This window comes from Nerophis ophidion, linkage group LG10, assembly GCF_033978795.1.
Source record: "Nerophis ophidion isolate RoL-2023_Sa linkage group LG10, RoL_Noph_v1.0, whole genome shotgun sequence".
NCBI lineage: Eukaryota > Metazoa > Chordata > Actinopteri > Syngnathiformes > Syngnathidae > Nerophis > Nerophis ophidion.
In genome coordinates this window covers 40,531,667-40,558,531 of record NC_084620.1, presented here as the reverse complement: position 1 = coordinate 40,558,531, position 26,865 = coordinate 40,531,667, and the positions used below count along the sequence as shown (strand labels likewise).

The 26,865-nt window shown below is 38.1% G+C and overlaps 1 protein-coding gene across 1 annotated transcript in view; it reads right to left on the bottom strand.

The window, feature by feature from the left end:
• The window catches only part of LOC133560810 (RELT-like protein 1), a 57,005-nt gene extending 34,385 nt beyond the window's left edge, over positions 1–22,620 (bottom strand). Inside the window, exon 1 of the mRNA XM_061913756.1 lies at positions 22,445–22,620. Within this exon, the coding sequence (XP_061769740.1) occupies positions 22,445–22,544 (100 nt within the window). The 5' untranslated portion in view covers positions 22,545–22,620. The remainder of the gene's footprint in view (positions 1–22,444) is intronic.
• Positions 22,621–26,865: the final 4,245 nt, after the last annotated feature.

Genomic DNA, 26,865 nt, shown 5'->3' with positions numbered 1-26,865 from the left:
ATCCATCCATCCATCCGTCCGTCCGTCCGTCCGTCCGTCCGTCCGTCCATCTTCTTCCACTTATCCGGGGTTGGGTCACGGGGGCAGCAGCCTAAGCAGGGAAGCCCAGACTTCCCTCTCCCCAGCCACTTAGTCTAGCTCTTCCCAGGGGATCCCGAGGCGTTCCCAGGCCAGCCGGGAGCCATAGTCTTCCCAATGTGTCCTGGGTCTTCCCCGTGGCCTCCTACCGGTTGGACGTGCCCGAAACACCTCCTTAGGGAGGCGTTCGGGTGGCATCCTGACCAGATGCCCGAACCACCTCATCTGGCTCCTCTCGATGTGGAGGAGCAGCGGCTTTACTTTGAGTTCCTCCCAGAAGAACTCACGGTACATAACTTTTTTAAGTCCGTAGTCCAAGTATATTGATCCGTTGTGTCCGTCTTTGTGTGTTTTTAGTCTTTTGATAACGAGGAGATTTTTTTTTAAGGAAGTGCAGCAGCAACTGTTTTGTATTAACTTTCAGATTTTTAGGGAACCTTTTGGATAGTGCGGTGACTTCATTTTCTGTGTTGTTTTGAGTCGCAACAGGCATTCATTCATAAGTTCAGCTTTTTTTTTAGTAACGTTAACGTTATGTCTTTGTTGCAACGCAGGCCTGATAATGTGTCTCCGACACATTTGACTCCGTTTTGAGAGAAAAAGCGCACGCATAAATGTAACGGACAGAAATATCTCAGGTTGGTTTCATAATCGATTTAGATTTGAGTGACGCTTTAGTACTACTTATTATGAAGGTGCTGGAATAATTCATGTTATTATTCAGAGGTAGCCTAAAGTGAATCCTTTATTATTCACAACAGAAACGTGTACTACGTCTGATCCAGTTCTGATCTGATTAATTACATTGCTGTGTTGTTATTGGTGTATTCCAATGTCCATTTATTTAATTTAGCAGTTTTTTTTTTAATGTGGTGGCGTACTTGTCTTTTACGTCAGAAAATATTAATTAAATCAACTGGGTATGTATTGAGTCACATGTAAATGATGCTACTAAGTATGTTCATAATATTGTTTCTCTCATTTCAGAAAGAAACAAGCCAGCATTAGCGACTTGGTACAAAGGAAGGTGTGCACACCACGGCAAGCGGCTGCACTGACTGATGCTATCCTGAATATGTTGCTAACTGACATAAGGCCACTATCAATGGTGGAGGATGAAGGTTTTAGACAAATTATTCACGTCTCAACCCTGGTAAGACTCTTCTCTCGAGTACCCATTTTACCAAACTGATGGAGAAGAAGTACGAGCGGACATTCCATGCTGTGTAGACTGACATAAAAGCCACCCAGAGCAAAATTGCTCTCACTACTGATGTGTGGACAAGTGTAGCCACCTTGGCAATACATGCCACTACATTGGAGACGAATAGAACATGAAGTCAATCTGCCTTACGACCATGTCACTAGAGCAGGGGTCAGCAACCTGCGGCTCTTTGATCGCTCTGGTGTGGCTCAGCTGTTAACTTGCTGACCTTCCCGAAATTACCGGGAGGTTTCTGACCTCAATGCCTTTCCCTAAAATTGTCTGAGGTATGCATACTGCGATTTTCACTCGGACAGCAACACTGAGGGCGGGCCGTGATTGCAATACACATAACATATTCTAATACATGTAGTTGTGCCCGCTGTTACACAACACTAAGTGCGTGCCGGCCGGTCACAAATTGTGTGAAATCTCTTATACAATCTTCAAGCGATTGCAAGGCATACTTGTTCAACAGCCATACAGGTTACACTGAGGGTTGTGATATAAAGAACTTTAACTCTCTTACTAATATGCGCCACACTGTGAACCCACACCAAACAAGAATGACACACATTTCGGGAAAACATTCGCACTGTAACCCCGCCCCCCTCCCAACCCTGCCGTATAATGTAGCCTGGAAGAGTAAGGGTTGCATGGGATTCTGGGTATTTATTATGTTGTGTTTATGTTGTGTTACAGTGCGGATGTTTTCCCGAAATGTGTTTGCCATTCTTGTTTGGTGTGGGTTCACAGTGTGGCGCATATTTGTAACAGTGTTAAAGTTGTTTAAACTGGCACCCTCAGTGTGACCTGTATGGCTGTTGAACAAGAATGCGTTGCAATTGTTTGCGTGTGACTGCAGAAGCCACATACAACATGTGACCTGACTGGTAAGCTGTTTGTACAAATTGTGGAGGGTGCTAAAGACAGTGCCATCGTAGCACGCCCTTATTTTTGTTCATTGGGTATTACTCAGCAGACGTCCGAGGGAATAGTCACTCTGTAAACCGCGAGTCTCCTGGACAAATCGGGAGGAATTGCATGCGTGATGCTAATAAAGGGCATTCATATAAAACTCAGTTGCCGCACTAACATCAAATCTTCATATTTAATTGCGGGCCACGTGTCTGAGACCCCTGGTTTATACATAGCACAAAGCAAAAAAACTCTGTATACTGTTTTATTTCATTATAAATTTCAAGAGTCTTGTGGCTCCCATCATTTTCTTTATTTTGCGAAACGGGTCAAAATGGCTCTTTGAGTGGTAAAGGTTGCCGACCCCTGCACTACAGGAAAGACATTCAGCATCAGACATTGCAGAATGGTTGGAATAGGTAATAACCAGATTTGAAATTCCCCTAAGCAAAATTATTGCTATTGTGCATGACAATGGTGCACTTTGTTAAAAAAATAAAAATTTTGTAACACTTGCCTTTTTTTATTTGGCAAGTCGAAAGGACATGGTGCCAGTATGCTGTTTTTATTAAATAAAGTATTGGAAATGATAGAAATGTAGTTTGTCTCTTTTATCCGATTATTAATCGATTAATCGAAGTAATAATTGACAGATTAATCTATTATCAAATTAATCGTTAGTTGAGCCCTAATCTAAACCATTCAATTTTGCACAATGCTCTCTGACAACAGGGCGCTCACTCTATACTCAGCGTAATATCAATCAATCAATGTTTACTTATATAGCCCTAAATCACTAGTGTCTCAAAGGGCTGCACAAACCACTACGACATCCTCGGTAGGCCCACATAAGGGCAAGGAAAACTCACACCCAGTGGGACATCGGTGACAATAATGACCCAGTGGGTCGTCGGTGACAATGATGACTATGAGAACCTTGGAGAGGAGGAAAGCAATGGATGTCGAGCGGGTCTAACATGATACTGTGAAAGTTCGATCCATAATGGATCCAACACAGTCGCGAGAGTCCAGTCCAAAGCGGATCCAACACAGCAGCGAGAGTCCCGTTCACAGCGGAGCCAGCAGGAAACCATCGCAAGCGGAGGCGGATCAGCAGCGCAGAGATGTCCCCAGCCGATACACAGGCAAGCAGTACATGGCCACCGGATCGGACCGGACCCCCTCCACAAAGGAGAGTGGGACATAGAAGAAAAAGAAAAGAAACGGCAGATCAACTGGTCTAAAAAGGGAGTTTATTTAAAGGCTAGAGTATACAAAAGAGTTTTAAGGTGAGACTTAAATGCTTCTAATGAGGTGGCATCTCGAACTGTTACCGGGAGGGCATTCCAGAGTACTGGAGCCCGAAATGAAAAAGCTCTATAGCCCGCAGATTTTTTTTGGGCTTTGGGAATCACTAATAAGCCGGAGTCCTTTGAACGCAGATTTCTTGCCGGGACATATGGTACAATACAATCGGCAAGATAGGATGGAGCTAGACCGTGTAGTATTTTATACGTAAGTAGTAAAACCTTAAAGTCACATCTTAAGTGCACAGGAAGCCAGTGCAGGTGAGCCAGTACAGGCGTAATGTGATCAAACTTTCTTGTTCTTGTCAAAAGTCTAGCAGCCGCATTTTGTACCAACTGTAATCTTTTAATGCTAGACATGGGGAGACCCGAAAATAATACGTTACAGTAGTCGAGGCGAGACGTAACAAACGCATGGATAATGATCTCGGCGTCTTTAGTGGACAAAATGGAGCGAATTTTAGCGATATTACGGAGATGAAAGAAGGCCGTTTTAGTAAAGCTTTTAATGTGTGCCTCAAAGGAGAGAGTTGGGTCAAAGATAACACCCAGATTCTTTACCGTGTCGCCTTGTTTAATTGTTTGGGTGTCAAATGTTAGAGTTGTATCATTAAATATAGGTCGGTGTCTAGCAGGACCGATAATCAGCATTTCCGTTTTATTGGCGTTGAGTTGCAAAAAGTTAGCGGACATCCATTATTTAATTTCATTAAGACACGCCTCCAGCTGACTACAATCCGGCGTGTTGGTCAGCTTTAGGGGCATGTAGAGTTGGGTGTCATCAGCATAACAGTGAAAGCTAACACCGTATTTGCGTATGATGTCACCTAGCGGCAGCATGTAGATGCTGAAGAGTGCAGGGCCAAGGACCGAACCCTGGGGAACTCCACACGTTACCTTAGCGTAGTCCGAGGTCACATTGTTATGGGAGACACACTGCATCCTATCAGTAAGATAAGAGTTAAACCAAGACAGGGCTAAGTCTGACATATGATATGGAGGTGTCTGTAACAGGAAGTGAACACGTGTGACGTCACATAAACCTGACCTGCAACACTCGTATTGCACTTTATCATTCAAAAAACAGGTGTATTATGTGTCTAATTTATTTAATGTTTTAAGTAAAACTTCAGTGTGTGTAAAGGTACTTTATGAACAAATTCAACAATACAGAGAAGCTGATGAGTACTGTGATCATTATGGTAAAATTAACCTTGGTGAAAAATCCAATTTTTAAATCTAATTGGTTCCTAATCACACTACCGCCTGCCTTGTGATTCAAAGAGCTGTTATTGGATAGTTGCAACACCTGTCAATACACCTTTCAATACAAAATTCTAATTGGATTTTGTTTCTGTCAACATTTTTGTCTCGTTTTTAAATCACTGATTAAACTTTTCTGTTTTTGTCCTGTCAATTTCATTTCTGTTTGTTTCCTTGTTTTGTATTCACTTCCTGGCCCTGCGATGAGGTGGCGACTTGTCCAGGGTGTACCTCGCCTTCTGCCCAATTGTAGCTGAGATAGGTTCCAGCGCACCCCGCAAATCCAAAAGGAATAAGCGGTAGAAAATGGATGGTTGTATGAAATATAAATATCGTTACATTCCTACACATAAAAACTCCACCAGCTGAAAAATGTGTGCCATTCCATGAAGTCAAATTAGATTTGCACGTTTGCTGAGTAACCCTCCCATGACCGCTGTGATATCGACAAGTGTGCGGAGCTGTCCCACTTCCTTTTCTGATCCAATAAGAAGCCGTTTGACCGTGCTTGAGCCCCCCCAGTGGGCGAATAGTGTCAAAGTGCAGCGAGTTCACAGAGATGACGTAAAGCTATCTGATCATTTTCTTATCACCAAGAAACACTCTCCGAGCACAAGGATCTTGCGTTGGCTTGAGGGACGGGTCTCGCTTTTGGTCCACTTGCTGGTGAACTCTGGAGTGAGTGAGTTCACGTCATTTGAAATGTTAATGCTAAAAAGACCATTGACACAGACAAGTGTTAGAATAACAGCAAAAAGGACACAGAAATTACTCAATCGGAAGGAAAATCTTGAGAAATCCTGTCTCTGCTATGCTTTGTCCTTTCTCCCTCTATGTCGGACTACCGTATTTTCCGGACCATACCGGCGCATTGGATTATAAGGCACACTGCTGGTCAATGGTCTACGTTTTAATCTTTTTTAATATATAAGGCGCACCGAATTATAGGGCACATTTTAGTAGTAATATTATTATTATTTTTTTCTAAATTGAAAACACGTCGTAGTGGTCTACATAACATGTAATGGTGGTTCTTTGGTCAAAATGTTGCATTGATTATGTTTTACAGATCATCTTCAAGCCGCTTTCTGACAGTCGCTTCCGGGTGTGTCGTTTTGTGGGCGGTCTTATTTACGTGGCTCACTTTCGGCAGCGTCTTCTCCCCGTCATCTGTGTTGTAGCTGTGTAGCGTGCAAGGACGGGAGTGGAAGAAGTGTCAAAGATGGAGATAACTATTTTACTGACGTTCAGACTTTATTTAAAACAATAACAGAGCAGCATTTCTTCATTCGGAAACAACAACACTGGAAATGTGTCCCGTGAAAAAAGGTCCGACCGTAATTCTAATAAATAAAGTTCCTTCGGTGAATAATGTAAACTCACGACACCGGTATGTTTTAGCGTTTTCATGGCAAATTTACTGACAGATATAAATAAAAACTTAAAATTACCGTATTTTTTGGACTATAAGTCACAGTTTTTTTTCATAGTTTGGCCGGGGGTGCGACATACACTCTGGAGCGACTTATTTGTGAAATTATTAACACATTACCGTAAAATAAATAATATTATTTAGCTCAATCGCGGAACAGACAAAGAAAATGTCAGCAATCGTCACACACACGTCAACAATCGTCACATACACGTCAACCAATAAGAATTCGGCGGGGGAAGGGTCATGGCTGAAGTGCATTGTGGGTCATGAAATGCTATCTGCTATTTGCTTTATGCTATTGCCGTTGCTATTAAAATGGATCATTTCATTGTTGGCGGTAACTTATAAAAACTGGGAAGGGTTGAACAAAAATGGCACAAATCATGTACTGCAGATTACAAGCTGGACGTAGTGAAATATGCAGCAGAAAACGACAAGAGGAAGCGGCGCATATCTTTGGAGTTGGCAGAGTTGTTGAGAAGCGACATCGAGGAAGAAGATTTCATGGGATTTATCGATTAGGAGTGAAAGATTGTTTGGTAAACGTATAGCATGTTCTATATGTTATAGTTATTTGAATGACTCTTACCATAATATGTTAGGTTAACATACCAGGCACCTTCTCAGTTGGTTATTTATGCGTCATAAAACGTACACTTATTCAGCCTGTTGTTCACTATTCTTTATTTATTTTAAATTGCCTTTCAAATGTCTATTCTTGGTGTTGGATTTTATCAAATAAATTTCTCCCTAAAGTGTGACTTATACTCCAGTGCGACGTATATATTAGGGCTGCGAATTTTTGGGTGTCCCACGATTCGATTCAATATCGATTCTTGGGGTCACAATTCGATTCAAAATCGATTATTTTTTTTCAATTCAACACGATTCTCGATTCAAAAACGATTTTTTTCCAGATTTAAAAGGATTCTCTATTCATTCAATACATAGGATTTCAACAGGATCTACCACAGTCTGCTGACATGCTAGCAGAGTAGTAGATTTTTGTAAAAAGCTTTTACAATTGGAAAGGACATTGTTTTATCAACTGATTGCCATAATGTAAATTTGTTTTAACTATTAAACGAACCATAAATATGACTTATTTTATCTTAGTGAAACATTGGACACAGTGTGTTGTCAAGCTTATGAGATGCGATGCAAGAGTAAGCCACTGTGACTATTGTTCTTTGTTTTTATTTTTATAAATGTCTAATGATAATGTCAATGAGGGATTTTTAATCACTGCTATGCTGAAATTATACCTTATATTGATACTGTTGTTGATAATATTAATTTTTGTTTCATTACTTTTGGTTTGTTCTGTGTCGTGTTTGTGTCTCCTCTCAATTGCTCTGTTTATAGCAGTTCTGAGTGTTGCTGGGTCAGGTTTGGTTTTGGAATTGGATTGCATTGTTATGGTATTGCTGTGTATTGTTTTGTTGGATAGATTAAAAAATGTATATGTTGTTTTTTTTTTAATAATAAAAAAATCAATTTTTGGAAAATGAGAATCAATTCTGAATCGCACAACGTGAGAATCGCGATTCAAATTGAAATCGCTTTTTTCCCACACCCCTAGTATATATGTTTTGTTCCTTCTTTATTATGCATTTTCGGCCAGTGCGACATATACTCCAGGGCAATTTATAATCCGAAAAATACGGTACTTTACATTAGAAATAGGAACAGCGGAGGATGAATGTCCCATAACAAGAAGATAGAGAAAAAGAAGAAGCTTATAGACTACGGTGTCGCCACGGACTGCAAAGGCGGACATGCGCAATTTTTCAGGACTCATGCAGATCGCAAATACAGATCAGCAGGTACCAGAAGGTAAGAAAAGTTGCTTTTGCATAACATTGCAAAACAAAACGCCAGATAATATGTCTTACCTTATACACACACCATTATAATACTCATATGTTGAAGCACATCAAACACGCAATCAGCCTACACATATCTCTTATGTTTGACTGTCATCTCATCTACTGGTCACACTTATTACACCATGTACCAAATAAAACTGCTTCGAGGTGTAAGCTCAATTAAACTGATTCCTTACATTAGGCGCACCGGGTTTTAAGGCGCACTGTCGAGTTTTGAGGGGGAAAAAAAAGATTTTAAGTGCGTTTTATATTCCGGAAATTACGTTACTCTTTAAAAGTATGTTTTGAAAAGTTTTTGGTGAAAACTAAGTTGGCAAAAATTGCAGTTGAAAACAACTTAGGTATTAAATCGCACAGAAGGCACTATTTAAAAGTATATTTTAGAAGCTTTTTGTGAAATCTAAGCAAGTAAATATAGTAGAATATGACCCAAAAAATGGGTATTCAACATTGACAACAATTTCTTTAGGAATATTTCAAGTTATGCCACAAGATATGTCACGAAAGCTGTTCAATAACATTTGTTAATTTACAAAGGACTTAAAAGGTGCTACATGTAATAATTGCATGTCAAGTCATCATTAATGATACGTCAAAAGGCATTAATAAATCACGTTCTTTTCGAATACCTCAATAACTGATAAAGGTGGTTCAGCCGGGATATGCTCATTTCAAAATTTGATTTACAGCCCCGAAATCTTTTTATTGTTTTTATTTCAATGCCCGGCCTTCCACCGCTTGACCGATTAGAAAGTCTGTGAGTGTGTCACATTCAGGTTGCCCGTTACGCACTGCCACCTTCATCGAACTACTGCCACTGGTAAAGTTACTTATCATGTCAAACCTTAGTACATCTAAAAGATGTCGTTACGATTGTCCACTTATTCATGATAAAGCCAGGAACAAAACAAGGATTTTTATCGGGGATGCCTTTGAAAGCTGGAAACGATTGAAGGCGGAGATTTTTTCATCTAACGCTAAACTTGCTAATTTCCTCCTTGATAGGTTAGTAAGGCTTTTAAGTTTTTTCTTGTTACTTGTAATAAACGAAAATGGACATTTTGTTCTATACAGTCTATGATCTTGTTTAACAAAAGGTAGTATGTTCATGCAACAAATGCATAGCATGCTGGCCCGGTCAATGGCACATCAACATACAGGCTAACGGGGGAAATATATGCCTTTTAGCCTGTATGTCGACATGTCCTCCAACTGACAGGGCATCATATATTTTACGACAACTAAAGCCTATGTGGATATCGGTAGTATCAGTGCCTATTTTGTTCTCAATATGCCGATACGCACACTGAGGAAATGTGTTCCAACATCAGCAAGGCTAATTTGGGTTTCTGGTACTGTATGTGCATCAGGCACATATGTGGTGGTATTTGCTTGGCACAAAATAATGCATTACATGCAATGATTTCCTTCTTTGTGTATTAACATCGTAGTTGGCTGTATGATTTATGCGTAACGTGGTTTTTGCCTAACGTGGATTGGCTCATAGAATTGCACTCTGGACTGAAAGATGGTGGTGTGTTTACATGGAAGAGAATGTAGTGCAGGGGTCACCAACATTTTTGAAACCAAGAGCTACTTCTTGGGTACTGATTAATGCGAAGGGCTACCATTTTGATATACACTTAAATAAATTGCCAGAAATAGCCAATTTGCTCAATTTACCTTTGACTCTGTTATTATTAATAATTAATAATGATATTTATTTTTGTGGAAACACTGATCAACTTAATGATTTCTCAAAATAAATATATATAGAAACAGATAAATATCAACAACAAAAAAATTGGTATTTCTGTCTGTCATTCCGTCGTATATATTTTTTTCCTTCTACGGAAGGTTTTTTGTACAGAATAAATGATGGGAAAAAACACTTAATTGAACGGTTTAAAAGAGGACAAAACACGAAAAAAATGAAAATTTAATTTTGAAACTTAGTTTATTTTCAATTTCAACTCTTTAAAATTCAAAATTCCACCGAAAAAAGGAGAGAAAAACTAGCTAATTCTAATCTTTTTGAAAAAATTTAAAAAAAGAATTTATGGAACATCATTAGTAATTTTTCCTGATTAAGATTAATTTTAGAATTTTGATGAAATGTTTGAAATAGGTTAAAATCCAATCCGCACTTTGTTGGAATATATAACAAATTGGACAAAGCTATATTTCTAACAAAGACAAATCATTATTTCTTCTAGATTTTCCAGAACAATAATTTTAAAATAAATTTAAAAGACTTTGAAATAAGATTTAAATTTGATTCTACAGATTTTTTAGTTTTGCCAGAATATTTTTTATTTATTTTAATCATAAGTTTGAAGAAATATTTCACAAATATTCTTCGTCGAAAAAACTGAAGCTAAAATGAAGAATTAAATTGAAATGTATTTATTATTCTTTACAATAATAAAAAAAAAAAATTACTTGAACATTGATTTAAATTGTCAGGAAAGAAGAGGAAGGAATTTAAAAGGTAAAAAGGTATATGTGTTTAAAAATCCTAAAATAATTTTTAAGGTTGTATTTTTCTCTAAAATTGTCTTTCTGAAAGTTATAAGAAGCAAAGTAAAAAAAAAAATGAATGTATTTAAACAAGTGAAGACCAAGTCTTTAAAATATTTTCTTGGATTTTCAAATTCTATTTTAGTTTTGTCTCTCTTAGAATTAAAAAAGTCGAGTTATGCGAGACCAGCTTGCTAGTAAATAAATAAGATTTGAAAAATAGAGGCAGCTCACTGATAAGTGCTGCCATTTGAGCTATTTTTAGAACAGGCCAGCAGGCGGTTCATCTTTTTCTTACGGGCAACCTGGTGCCCGCGGGCACCGCGTTGGTGACCCCTGATGTAGTGTATCAGGTTGGATGCAACATGGAGTTATGCTGAACGAAATGTGGCTGTAATTTTAGTGTTGGCCTTGGCTTGCCATCAAAGTAGACCTACGCGATATATAATATATTATTAAAATAATTATTTCAATGGTGGTCCGTGCGGTCAAACCGGATATTTTAGCAGGGTAATGCCAACAATCTGTCCGGACTCCCGATGAAAATACAAATATATGTATTTACAAATACATTTGGCTAATCAACATTTGTAAAATGTGGCATAATTACTTGGTAAACAGTCTTGCAAGAAGCATAAACAAAATAAACCTACAACGTAGCACCTGTCGATTGCCATTTGAAGTTCCTTGGACTAAAATTAGGATTCGGCTGCGTATCTGGCAACCTCAGTGATGGATAGTGGGTAAGGGACTACATAATTTTGACCATGATTGCAGTACCATTTCTGGCCACAATACTACATATGGCACCTTTAAAAGTTAACACTATTATAGGAGAGAACACACAGAAACTAATAAAAATTAAACAAATGAACAAATTAAAGAGGTGGTTTGACACAAAGACTACCTTGGACTCTCATTGAAACTAAAATAACACTTTTTGGTAACAGTACAAGAGAAAGTTACATGCAAATACGCACAGACAACGTAGAAATTGACAGGGTAAAATACATCCAATTTCTCAGTGTAATAATTGATGAAATGAACTGGAAATCTCATAAAAAATATGCAACCCAAGGTGGCACGAAATACATCAATTATTAATAAAGCTAAATATATAAACCTGCTCAGTGGGCTTGTGGTTAGAGAGTCTGCCCTGAAATCGGTAGGTCATGAGTTCAAACCCCGGCAGAGTCATACCAATGAGACCCATTGCCTCCCTGCTTGGCACACTGAATCAAGGGTTGGAATGTGGGGATAAAATCACCAAAAAAATGACTCCCGGGCGCTGCCACTACTGCTGCTCACTGCTCCCCTCACCTCCCAGGGGGGGGAACAAGGGGATGGGTCAAATGCAGAGGGTAATTTCACCACACCTGGTGTGTGTGTGACTATCAGTGGTAATTTAACTTTATGTATTGGAAATGCATTAGAAATTGTTAAAGGAAAATGGGTCGCTTTAGATAAAACTCTGCTTCTTACTACTTTTCGGATATGTAATGAAGTGAATTATATTTATATAGCGCTTTTCTCTAGTGACTCAAAGCGCTTTACATAGTGAAACCCAATATCTGAGGTAGATTTAAACCAGCGTGGGTGGCACTGGGAGCAGGCGGCTAAAGTGTCTTGCCCAAGGACACAACGGCAGTGACTAGGATGGCGGAGGCGGGACTCGAACCCGGAAACCTCAAGTTGCTGGCACGGCCACTCTACCAACCGAGCTATGAGAAATGGTAACTATGCAACGTGCCAAATTGCCCTTTACCATGACCATACTATTTGGTTCGTGGTTTATGCACATGGATTTACTACTACAGATACTGTACTTGAATGTATAGTAAACTGTATTTATATTATTTACATGTGAATAATGCTGTATAATAGACTGTATTTATATTATTCACATGTGAATAATGCTTTATAATAGACTATATTATTCACAGGTGAATAATGCTGTATAAGTGACTATTTATATAATTCACATGTGAATAATTCTGTATAATAGAATATATTTATATTATTCACATGAGAATAATGCTGTACAAGATACTGTATTTATATTATTCACATGTGAATAATGCTGTATAATATACTGTATTTATATTATTCACATGTGAATAATGCTGTATAATAGACTATTTATATTATTCACATGTGAATAATGCCATAAAACACACTGTATTTATATTATTCACATGTGAATAATGCTGTATAATAGACTATATTATTCACATGTGAATAAATGATAAATGGGTTGTAGTTGTATAGCGCTTTTCTACATTCAAGGCACTCAAAGCGCTTTGACACTACTTACACATTTACCCATTCACACACTGATGGAGGGAGCTGCCATGCAAAGCCTAACCAGCACCCATCAGGAGCAAGGGTGAAGTGTCTTGCTCAGAACACAACGACGTGATGAGGTTGGTACTAGGTGGGGATTGAACCAGGTACCCTCGGGTTGCGCACGGCCACTCTTCCACTGCGCCACGCCGTTCCTAATGCTGTATAGTGCTGTATAGTAGACTAATTATATCATTCACATGTGAATAATGATGTATAATACACTATTTGTATTATTCACATGTGAATAATGGTGTATAATAGACTATATTATTCACATGTGAATAAGGCTGTATAATAGACTATATTATTCACATGTGAATAATGCTGTATAATAGACTGTATTTATATTATTCACATGTGAATAATGCCCTATAATAGACTATTTATATTATACACATGTGAATAATTTTGTATAACAGACTATTTATACTATTCACATGTGAATAATGCTGTATAATATACTATATTTATATTATTCACACGTGAATAATGCTGTATAATATACTGTATTTATATTATTCACATGTGAATAATGCTGTATAATAGACTATATTATTCACATGTGAATAATGCTGTATAGTAGACTATTTATATTATTCACATGTGAATAATGCTGTTTAATAGACTGTACTAATATTATTCACATGTGAATAATGCTTCACAATAGACTATTATTCACATGTGAATAATGTTCACATGTGAATAATACTTCATAATAGACTATTTATATTATTCACATGTGAATAATGCTGTATAACAGACTGTATTCATATTATTCACATGTGAATAATGCTGTATAATAGACTGTACTTATATTATTCGCACGTAAATAATGCTGTATAAAAGACTATTTATATTATTCACATGTGAATAATGCTGTATAATAGATTTATATTATTCATATGTGAATAACGCTGTATAATATACTGTACTTACATTATTCACATGTGAATAATGCTGTATAATGGACTGTATTTATATTATTCACTTGTGAATAATGCTGTGTAATATATTGTACTTACATTATTCACATGTGAATAATGCTGTATAATGGACTGTATTCATATTATACATATGTAAAAAAATATACACAGTGGTACAGGGTTTAGTGCGTGTGCCTCACAATACAAAGTTCCTGAGTTCAATCCTGGGCTATTTCTGTGTGGAGTTTGCATGTTCCCCCCGTGACTGCATGGGTTCCCTCCGGGTACCCCGGCTTCCTCCCACCTCCAAAGACATGCACCGGGGATAGGTTGATTGGCAACACTAAATTGGCCCTCCAGTGTATGAATGTGAGTCTGTATGTTGTCTGTCTATCTGTGATGAGGTGGTGACTTGCCCAGGGTGTACCCCGCCTTCCACCCGAATGCTGCTGAAATAGTCTGCAGCACCCCCTCGCGACCCCGAATGGGACAAGCAGTAAAATATGGATGGATGGACATGTAAAAAAATGCTTAAGTTAGGCCTGGGAGGTATATCAATATACACGATATATCGCAGGTTTGTCTCTGTGCGATATAGAAAATTACTATATCGTGATATTCGAGTATACGTTTTCACGCAGTTGCTTTTAGCTGCGGGCATTACACTACAGGCTCTTCCCACTCCTTCTTGTGTCGCCTTCGACATCCATTGCTTTCCTCCTCTCCAAGGTTCTCATAGTAATCATTGTCACCGACGTCCCACTGGGTCATTATTGTCACCGATGTCCCACTGGGTGTGAGTTTTCCTTGCCCTTATGTGGGCCTACCGAGGATGTCGTAGTGGTTTGTGCAGCCCTTTGAGACACTAGTGATTTAGGGCTATATAAGTAAACATTGATTGATTGATACGTCACATACTGTCACGTCGTACGTCACATACGTATACGCCCTCGCGGAGCAGACAGGTGGCATCAATCAATCAATCAATCATGGGTAACGTTAGCTGTGATGCTAGCGAAGCTGTGCGAGTGGTAATCCGAGAGAAAGAAGGTGCGGATCTGGTAACAAACGAAGGAAGGATTAATTCCCAAGAAAAACAGCAGAGGGTCCGTCGTCTAGTCGTGGTTCGGCTTCGAGCGGGAAGATGTCGAATACACAACTTTAGTTTGTCAAGTGTGGGGCACAAGCATTGCTACCAAAAGTAGCATTACTGCTAATATGTAGCATCATTTGAAAAGTCACCTGCTAATAACTGTTTAATAAATACAGTTTTGGTCAATTGACTTAGTTGTGATTTCCTTCTCTGCATGAAAGTTTAAGATGAGCATACATCAATGCAGTATGAGCAAAAATGTTTTAATGTAGACACATAGAATCATCATACTGCTGTGATTATATGAATCAAGGTCATCACTAGCTTTTAAGGACAAGGGGGGGCTTAGCCCCCAGGAGATGCACAGGATGGGAGCACAAAACTTCACAAACGGCTAACAAATATATGAAATACGTATATTATATATATATATATATATATATATATATATATATATATATATATATATATATATACACACACACACACATACATATATATACACACATATATATACATGCCTATATATATACACATATATATATATGTATAATGGACTGTATTCATATTATACATATGGGGCGGCATAGCTCGGTTGGTAGAGTGGCCGTGCCAGCAACTTGAGGGTTGCAGGTTCGATTCCCGCTCCCGCCATTCTAGTCACTGCCGTTGTGTGCTTGTGCAAGGCACTTTACCCACCTGCTCCCAGTGCCACCCACACTGGTTTAAATGTAACTTAGATATTGGGTTTCACTATGTAAAGCGCTTTGAGTCATTAGAGAAAAGCGCTATATAAATATAATTCACTTCACATATACACATATATACATATATATATATATATATATATATATATATATATATATATATATATATATATATATATATATATATATATATATACATATACATACATACACACATATACACATATACACATATATATATATATATATATATATATATATATATATATATATATATTAGGGCTGCAAATCTTTGGGTGTCCCACGATTCGATTCAATATCGATTCTTGGGTTCTCGGTTCGATTATATATCGATTTTTTCGATTCAAAAACGATATTTTTCGATTCCAAAACGATTCTGTATTCATTCAATACATAGGAATTATAATTTATAAAGGACAATGTTTTATCAACTGATTGCAATAATGTAAATTTGTTTTAACTATTAAACAAACCAAAAATATGACTTATTTTATCTTTGTGAAAACATTGGACACAGTGTGTTGTCAAGCTTATGAGATGTGATGCAAGTGTAAGCCACTGTGACACGATTACACGATTGTTCTTTTTTTTATTTTTAGAAATGTCTAATGATAATGTCAATGAGGGATTTTTAATCACTGCAATGCTTAAATTATAACTAATATTGATACTGTTGTTGATAATATTCATTTTTGTTTCATTACTTTTGGTTTGTTCTGTGCCGTGTTTGTGTCTCCTTTCAATTGCTCTGTTTATTGCAGTTCCGAGTGTTGCTTGGTCAGGTTTGGTTTTGGAATTGGATTGCATTGTTATGGTATTGCTGTGTAGTGGTTTGTTGGATTGATAAAAAAATTTAAAAAATTTAATTAAAAAATTAAAATAATAAAAAAATCTATTTTTTTTAAAAATGAGATTCGATTCTGAATCGCACAACGTGAGAATCGCGATTCGTATTCGAATACATTTTTTCCCAGACCCTCTAATATATATATCCATCCATCCATCCATTTTCTACCGCTTATTCCCTTTCGGGGTCGCGGGGGGCGCTGGCGCCTATCTCAGCTACAATCGGGCGGAAGGCAGGGTACACCCTGGACAAGTCGCCACCTCATCGCAGGGCCAACACAGATAGACAGACAACATTCACACTCACATTCACACACTAGGGCCAATTTAGTGTTGCCAATCAACCTATCCCCAGGTGCATGTCTTTGGAAGTGGGAGGAAGCCGGAGTACCCGGAGGGAACCCACGCATTCATGGGGAGAACATGCAAACTCCACACAGAAAGATCCCGAGCCTGGATTTGAACCCAGGACTGCAGGAACTTCGTATTGTGAGGCAGACGCACTAACCCCTCTGCCACCGTGAAGCCTAATATATATATATATATATATATATATATCCATCCATCCAATATATATATATATATATCCATCCATCCATCCAATATATATATATATATATATATATATATATATATATATATATATATATATATATATATATATATATATATCCATCCATCCATTTTCTACCGCTTATTCCCTTTCGGGGTCGCGGAGGGCGCTGGCGCCTATCTCAGCTACAATCGGACGGAAGGCAGGGTACACCCTGGACAAGTCGCCACCTCATCGCAGGGCCAACACAGATAGACAGACAACATTCACACTCACATTCACACATGAGGGCCAATTTAGTGTTGCCAATCAACCTATCCCCAGGTGCATGTCTTTGGAAGTGGGAAGAAGCCGGAGTACCCGGAGGGAACCCACGCATTCACGGGGAGAACATGCAAACTCCACACAGAAAGATGTGGATTTGAACCCAGGACTGAAGGAACTTCGTATTGTGAGGCAGACGCACTAACCCCTCTTCCACCGTGAAGCCTACATACATATATACATACATACACGCATATATATATATATATATATATATATATATATATATATATATATATATATATATATATATATATATATATACATACACATATACATATATATATACATATATATATATATATATATATATATATATATATATATATATATATACACACACACATACAGTATATATATACTTATTCTTGGGTAGCAGGTTATAGTTTGCTTTGTGTAAAATTTTAGGTATTTGCAATTCCACAATGTCGTGGAATTTCAGTATCTTTGATTCAATAAATAAAGGGTTTGTATGTTCTCTATATAAAACATTATGTATTATTCTAACTGATCTTTTTTGTAACACTTTTAGTGGATGATGTGTACTTTTGTAATTATTTCTCCATATTTCTACACAGTAACTCAGATATGTAACACTAGTGAGCAGTAGAGAATATAAAGTGATTTTTGGTCTCGAACATATTTAACGTTATTCATTATTGACGTGTTTCTTGCTACTTTATGTTGTAAATTTTTTACATGAGATTTCCAGTTCAATTCATCATCAATCATTATACCTAGAAATTTGGTTTCATTTACTCTTTCAATTTCTATTCCGTCTATTTGTATTTGTCTTTCTCTTCTACTGTTACCAAATAGCATTATTTTAGTTTTACTGAGATTCAATGATAGTCTGTTTTTGTCAAACCATTTTTTTAATTTGTTAATTTCTTCTGTTATGTATTATCTTCTGTGTTCTCTCCTGAACAAAACGCTGTTGTATCATCCGCACATAATACCAACTTTAAATCTCTTTTAACTTTACAAATGTCATTTATATAGAGATTGAATAGTTTATGTCCTAGTATTGATCCCTGAGGTACACCACAGGATATATTTAGCGTTGTAGAAGTGTTCACCTAGCTTCACGTATTGTTTCCTGTTCGTTAGATAACTTCTAATCCAGGTTTAAGACTAACCCTCTAATGTCATATCGTTCTAGTTTTTTGATTAAAATATTGTGATTAAATTTGTCAAATGCTTTAGTTGAATCCATAAACACTGCTGCCGCAATTTTTTTACTATCTATTGCATTGGTAATTTCTTCTGAAATTTCAATTATAGCCATTGAAGTTGAAACATTAGCTGTACCCATATTAGTTCTCTACGAGTATTCTATTTTTATTTATGAAACTCTCTAATTTGTTATCGAACACTTTTTCAATGATTTTAGAAAATTGTGGAAGTAAAAAAACAGGTCTATAATTTGTAAATAGATGTTTGTCTCCAGTCTTATAAAATTGCTGCAACTTTTGCTATTTTCATTTTGTTTAGAAATGTACCTGTTTAAAATGATAGGTTACTAATATGCATTAATGGCCCTAAGATCTCATCAATAACCTTTTTTATCTTTTCCATATCAATTCCGTTACAATCAGTGGAAGTCTATTTCCTACTGTGTTACATTACTGAGGAACATGGAGTTGGGATTTCGCTCTATGGTATATAGTCCTCAATTGAAACTGGGTCTGGAATCCTTTCTTACAATTTTGGTCCAATATTTACAAAGTAATTATTAAAGATCTCAACTAGAATTTGTTATCACATTTAAATGTTGCTATTATATTGCTCATCTGTATAATAAAAGCAATTATTTGGGTCTTTCCCCCACGGCTGCCACGGCCATCTGAATCGCTCCCACTGCCCTCTTTTTTGTTTTTTGTTTTTTTCGCCTAATCCTTCACACTCACTTTCCTCATCAACAAATCTTTCATCCATCAGTCAAATTAATGAGGAAATCGTCGCTTTCTCGGTCCGAATCGCTCTCGCTGCTGGTGGCCATAATTGTAAACAAAGTTCAGATGTGAGGAGCTCCACAACCTGTGACATCACGCGCACATCGTCTGCTACTTCCGGTACAGGCAAGGTTTTTTTATCAGCACCAAAAGTTGTGAACTTTATCGTCGATGTTCTCTACTAAATCCTTTCAGCAAAAAATATGGCAATATCGTGAAATGATCAAGTATGACATATAACATGGACCTGCTATCCCTGTTTGAATAAGAAAATCGCATTTCAGTAGGCGTGACGTCACCGGTGGTAGCGGACTTGTCCTCCCAGCACCGATCATGGCTAATAGTAGTCCGTTTTTATCGCATAATTACACAGTATTCTGGACATCTGTGTTGCTGAATCTTTTGCAATTTGTTCAATTAATAATGGGGACTACAAAAAAGAAAGCTGATGGTGGAAAGCGGTGTATATCTGCCGGCTGTAGCAACACAAACACAGCGGGTGTGTTTTTTGGGGTTTTTTTTTTTACATTCCCTAAAGATGACGGTGAAGCTTTAATATGGAACACAGCGGTTAAGCGAACATGGTTCTCCACCAAATGTCAACCGGCAGATTTCGGTGAGAAAATTGTGGTAATAAGTCGGCTCTTACCGTAAACATGAGCGGAGCTTGTATCCTCCTGCAGCTGTCAAAGAGGCAGCTGTGACTTTCTTGGCTCTACATGGCTTCCCTCAGAGACACTGACGGTCACCACACCCCTCCGACTTTCAGGTATGACTATATAATCTCACTAAAACACTAGTAACACGATAAGCAGATAAGGGATTTTCCAGATTTATCCTAGTAAATGTGTCTAATAATATTGATTGATTGATTGATACTTTTATTAGTAGATTGCACAGTTAAGTACATATTCCCTACAATTGACCACTAAATGGTAACACCCGAATAAGTTTTTCAACTTGTTTAAGTTGGGGTCCATGTTAATCAATTCATGGTAATCTGAATCGCTCCCACTGCCCTCATCTTTTTTTTTTCTTCTAGTCCTTCACTCTCACTTTCCTCATCCACGAATCGCTCATCCTCGCTCAAATTAATAGGGAAATTGTCGCTTTCTCGGTCCGAATCGCTCTAGCTGCTGGTGGCCATGATTGTAAACAATGTGAGGATCTCTACAACCCATGACATCACGCGCACATCGTTTGTTACTTCCTGTACAGGCAGGGCTTTTTTATTAGCGACCAAAAGTTGCAAACTTTATCGTCAATGTTCTCAACTAAATCCTTTCAGCAAAAATATGGCAATATCGCGAAATGATCAAGTATGACACATAACATGGACCTGCTTTCCCCGTTTAAATAAGAAAATCGCATTTCAGTAGGCGTGACGTCACCGGTGGTAGCGGACATGTCCTCCCAGCACCGATCACGGCTAAAAGTAGTCTGTTTTTATCGCATAATTACACAGTATTCTGGACTTCTGTGTTGCTGAATCTTTTGCAATTTGTTCAATTATTAATGGAGACTACAAAAAAGAAAGCTGTTGGTGGAAAGCGGTGTATATCTGCCGGCTGTAGCAACACAAACACAGCCGGTGTTTTGTTTTTTTACATTCCCTTAAGATGACGGTGAAGCTTTAATATGGAACACAGCGGTCAAGCGAACATGATTCTCTACCAAATGTCAACCGGCAGGTTTCGGTGAAAAAATTGTGGTAATAAGTCGCCTCTTACCATAAACATGAGCGGAGCTTTTGTCCTCCTGCAGCTGTCAAAGAGGCAGCTGCGACTTTCTTGGCTGCTCCATGGCGTCCCTCAGAGACACTGGCGGTCACCACACCCCTCCGACTTTCAGGTATGACTATATAATCTCACTAAAACACTGGTAACACGATAAGCAGATAAGGGGTTTTCCAGAATTATCCTAGTAAATGTGTCTAATAACATTGATTGATTGATTGATACTTTTATTAGTAGATTGCACAGTTCAGTGCATATTCCGTACAATTGACCACTAAATGGTAACACGCAAATAAGTGTTTCAACTTGTTTAAGTTGGGGTTCATGTTAATCAATTCATGGTAATCTGAATCGCTCCCACTGCCCTCGTCTTTTTTTTCCCTTCTAGTCCTTTACTCACACTATCCTCATCCACAAATCTTTCATTCTAGCTCAAATTAATGGGGAAATTGTCACTTTTTCGGTCCGAATCACTCTAGCTGCTGGTGGCCATGATTGTAAACAATGTGAGGATGTGAGGAGCTCTACAACCAGTGATGTCACGCGCACATTGTCTGCTACTTCCGGTACAGGCAGGGCCTTTTTATTAGCAACCAAAAGTTGCGAACTTTATCGTCGATGTTCTCTACTAAATCCTTTCAGCAATTATATTGCAATATCGCGAAGTAATCAAGTATGACACATAACATGGACCTGCTATCCCCGTTTAATTAAGAAAATCGCATTTCAGTAGGCCTTTAAAAAAAAGGCCATATCGCCCAGCCCTATGCTAAGTGTTTATTGTTCATTGTGAACAAACTATAGCTGAAATTTCCCCCCAGGGATCAATAATGTCTATTCCATTCTACTCTATACCACAGTGCGTACCAAATACATGCAGACGTATCTTATGTTTTGCTTAATGCTGCAAAAGCCCCCAGAGATCGTGATAAAGACCTTCTGACCTAACCCTGAAAGTTTAACAACATCAGCAACACATTTTAAGAAAAACCATCCTCCTTTTTTTTTTTTTAACTCAACCTCTGTAAAGGCCTTAAATTAACTACCTCCCTTTTTTTCCCCAATGCCGAAATAGTTCTCAGTTGCCACGAAAACGCGAGGCGACCGAGCGTAAATGTTGCACGTCACGGGTATTCTAGTTCCTAGAAAGGCCGCCAGCGAACCTGACAAACCTGCTAAAACTAACTTTGCAAAAGGAACTTCATCTCAGTCAGGACGTTCAGGCTCGCCTGCGCCACAATGCCCACCAGCCACAGGGCAGAGGAGAGGCAGCGGGCAGGTGGCCATCGCTCCGGCCCCACAGGCTCCCCGCTTAAGTCACCTTACCCGTAACCACCGCTGGGTCGTCCATGAGTGGATGCGGCGACAGCTGGCCGGGGAAGCTGGCGATGATTCTAGCAGCCGAGAGAAGGAGCGCCGCGGTCATACGCACATTCGAGCTCGAAGGAGGGGCTTCTCCGCCCTAACCTCAACCTACTTCCTGAGTCTCCAGCAAACGGACACGCCTTGCTCTTAAAGGGACAGGCACCTCTTAGCTGACACAGTCCCCTTTTAAAGGCCTACTGAAATGAGATTTTCTTATTTAAACGGGGATAGCAGGTCCATTCTATGTGTCATATTTGATCATTTCGCAATATTGCCATATTTTTGCTGAAAGGATTTAGTAGAGAACATCCACGATAAAGTTTGCAACTTTCGGTCGCTAACAGAAAAGCCTTCCCTTTACCGGAAGTCGCAGACGATGATGTCACATGTTTGATGGCTCCTCACATCCTCACATTGTTTTTAATGGGGGTGTCATGCCAAATTTCTTCTCCCTACAAACCCCCCCCCCCCCCCCCCCATTTACTTCCGGGGTCATGATTAATACAGACGTTTTGTTAACGCTATATTATAAAAATACAGACGTTTTGTTAATGCTATATTATAAAAAAAATTAAAAAACAATTTACAAACACAAGCTATGGGATGACATAAGAGGAAACGTGACCCTGGAAGTAAATGCGTCATTCCATAGCTTGTGTTTGTAAATTGTTTTTTAATTTTTTCTTATAATATAGCGTTAACAAAACGTATGTATTTTTATAATATAGCGTTATATTTTTATAATATAGCGTTATATTTTTATAATATAGCGTTAACAAAACGTCTGTATTAATCATGACCCCGGAAATAAATGGGGGGGGGAAGGTTTTTGTAGGGGGGAAGAAATTTGGCGTGACAGGAGCCTCCAACAAAAAGAGCTATTCGGACCGAGGAAAACGACAATTTCCCCATTAATTTGAGCGAGGATGAAAGATTTGTGTTTGAGGATATTGACAGCGACGGACTAGAAAAAAAAATAAGAAAAAAAAATCAAGTTAAGAAAAAAAACTCGATTGCATTGAGACGGACTCAGATGTATTTAGACACATTTACTAGGATAATTCTGGCAAATCCCTTATCTTTCTATTGTTTTGCTAGTGTTTTAGTGAGTTTAACAGTACCTGATAGTCGGAGGTGTGTGTCCACGGGTGTCTTGACGCCAGTGTCTCAGGGAAGTCGACGGCAGTTTTATGGGCGGCACAAGCTCAGCTGATCTCCGGTAAGAAGCGACTTTTTACCACAATGTTCTCACAAAAACCTGCTGGTTGACATTCGTTTGGGATCCATGTTCGCTGTGATCCATACTAAAGTTTCACCTCCGTGGATTTTAAACAAGGAATCACCGTGTGTTTGTGTGACTAAAGGCTAAAGCTTCCCAACTCCATCTTTCTACTTTGACTTCTCCATTATTATTTTGAACAAATTGCAAAAGATTCAGCAACATACATCTCCAAAATACTGTGTAATTATGCGGTTAAAGCAGACGACTTTTAGCTGTGTGTGTGCGCAGCGTTCATATTTCCTAACAGTCCGTGACGTCACGCGTACACGTCATCATTCCGCGACGTTTTGAACAAGAAACTCCCAGGAAATTTAAAATTACAATTTGGTAAACTAAAAAGGCCGTATTGGCATGTGTTGCAATGTTAATATTTCATCAGTGATGTATAAACTATCAGACTGCGTGGTCGGTAGTAGTGGGTTTCAGTAGGCCTATAATACGTGTAAGTGTTCAGGGCAGGCCTGGGCTATTATTTTGACTCGAGGGCCAAAATTCGAGGCTTCACGATGGCAGAGGGGTTAGTGTGTCTGCCTCACAATACGAAGGTCCTGAGTAGTTTAGGGTTCAATCCAGGGCTCGGGATATTTCTGTGTGGAGTTTGCATGTCCTCCTCGTGAATGCGTGGGTTCCCTCCGGGTACTCCGGCTTCTTCCCACTTCCAAAGACATGCACCTGGGGATAGGTTGATTGGCAACACTAAATGGTCCCTAGTGTGTGAATGTGAGTGTGAAAGTTGTCTATCTGTGTTGGCCCTGTGATGAGATGGCGACTTGTCTAGGGTGTACATCGCCTTCCTCCCGATTGTTGCTGAGATAGGCACCGGCGCCCCCGGCGACCCCAAAGGGAATAAGCGGTAGAAAATGGATGGATGGGCCAAAATTCAAGAAAAAAAAATGTATATCTGATTTTTAGGAACAGTAATACAAAACCTCACAATAATGTCTGATTGAATGCTAAAAAAACGCTATGACAGACCGCATTGAAAAACTAATGGCATTGTATTTATTTATTTTTTTTTACTGAATGAGCAACCTAGAACAGTGGTTCTCAAATGGGGGTACGCATACCCCTGGGGGTACTTGAAGGTATGCCAAGGGGTGTGTGAGATTTTTTTTAAATATTCTAAAAATAGCAACAATTCAAAAATCCTTTATAAATATATTTATTGAATAATACTTCAACAAAATATGAATGTAAGTTCATAAACTGCGAAAAGAAATGCAACAATGCAATATTCAGTGTTGACAACTAGATTTTTTTGTGTTCATGTTCCAAAAATATTGATGTTAAAGATTTATTTTTTTTGTGAAGAAATGTTTACAATTAAGTTCATGAATCCAGATGGATCTCTATTACAATCCCCAGGGAGAAAACTTTAAGTTGATGATTACTTCTATGTGTAGAAATCTTTTTTTATAATTGAGTCACTTGTTTACTTTTCAACAAGTTTTTAGTTATTTTTATATCTTTTTTTCCAAATAGTTCAAGAAAGACCACTACAAATGAGCAATATTTTGCATTGTTATATAATTGAATGAACCAGAAACTGATGACATAGTGCTGTATTTTACTTCTTTATCTCTTTTTTTCAACTAAAAACTATTTGCTCTGATTAGGGGGTACTTGAATTAAAAAAATGTTCACAGGGGGTACATCACTGAAAAAAGGTTGAGAACCACTGCTCTAGAGCAGGGTTAGAGAACCTATGGCTCTCGGGCCATATGTGGCTCTTCTGATGACTGAATATGGCTCTCAGATAAATCTTAGCTGACATTGCTTAACACGATAAGTAATAAATAATTCCGCTGGTAATCACAGTGTTAAAAAAACAGTTTCAAAATATAAAACATTTTCATGTATTTTAATCCATCCATCTGTTTCCTACCGCACCTTTTCAATTAGTCGCATTAATGGTATTTATTTAATATTTGTCAGCTTCAGAATAACAATACTATTAAAAAAATAAGAGACTTATTATACTATAAAAAGGTTGGTCTTACTTAAAGATGCACGCATTTAGTTATATTCAGTCTTAAAAAATATGTTATATGGCTCTCATGAAAATACTTTTTAAAATATTTGGCTTGTATGGCTCTCTCAGCCAAAAAAGGTTCCTGACTGCTGGTTTAGGGTAGCCTGGGCAGTTATTTTGACTTGAGGGCCAAAATTTGAGAAAAACAATGTGTCCGGGGGCCGGTATATCTGATTTTTAGGAACACTAATTCAAAAGCTAAAACAATAATGTCTGATGGAATGCTAAAAACGTAATGACGGACCGCCTTTAAAAACTAATGGCATTTTATCTTTATTTTTTTACTGAATGAGCAACGTACAATGTACAGAATGTGGCATTTACAATATTAACTATGAAGGATAAAACACTGAATGTTGACAACATATGAACGTCATACCCCCTCTGCATCCACATATTTTACAATCAAGCGAAATGCAACAAAAATGCATCAAGCACCGTGAAATATAAACACGAAGGGTCTTCACTGGATTCCAGTTAAATTCCGCATTGAGTTTAAAATTTTAGTCCTGACATTCCGTGCGTTGCATGGTGGGGGCCCTCAGTACATCACTAACTTGTTATGCCCCTACTCTTCAGGGCACGGACTCCAGTCTTCAGGCCAGGGTCTTCTAGAGATCCCGAAAACTTGTTTTAAAAGCCGTGGAGACCTGGAATTCCAGGCTATAGCGCCCAGACTCTGGAACAACTCATACCAGTCCCTTCGTGGTCTTGACTGTGTTGAAACTTTCATTTGAAAACTGCTCTTTTTAGTAAAGCTTTAAGTTAATGCACATTTTATTTATCAATTTTAATCCACATCATATCGTTTTTATGATGTTGCCCCTGTTTTAATTGAATTGTTGTTTTACTTCACCTATGTTTTGTACAGCCCTTTGTGATTTTATCTGTGAAAAGCGCTTTATAAATAACGTTTACCTACCTACCTACTACTTACTAACTTACTAAAAAAATCCCTGCTTTGACATAGATGACCATAATAACTAATCAGATTACCATAGTAACTAGTATACTGTATAATGCAAAAGCGCAGATTCCAAGTATTGAAATACTTAGTATAGTTGAAGA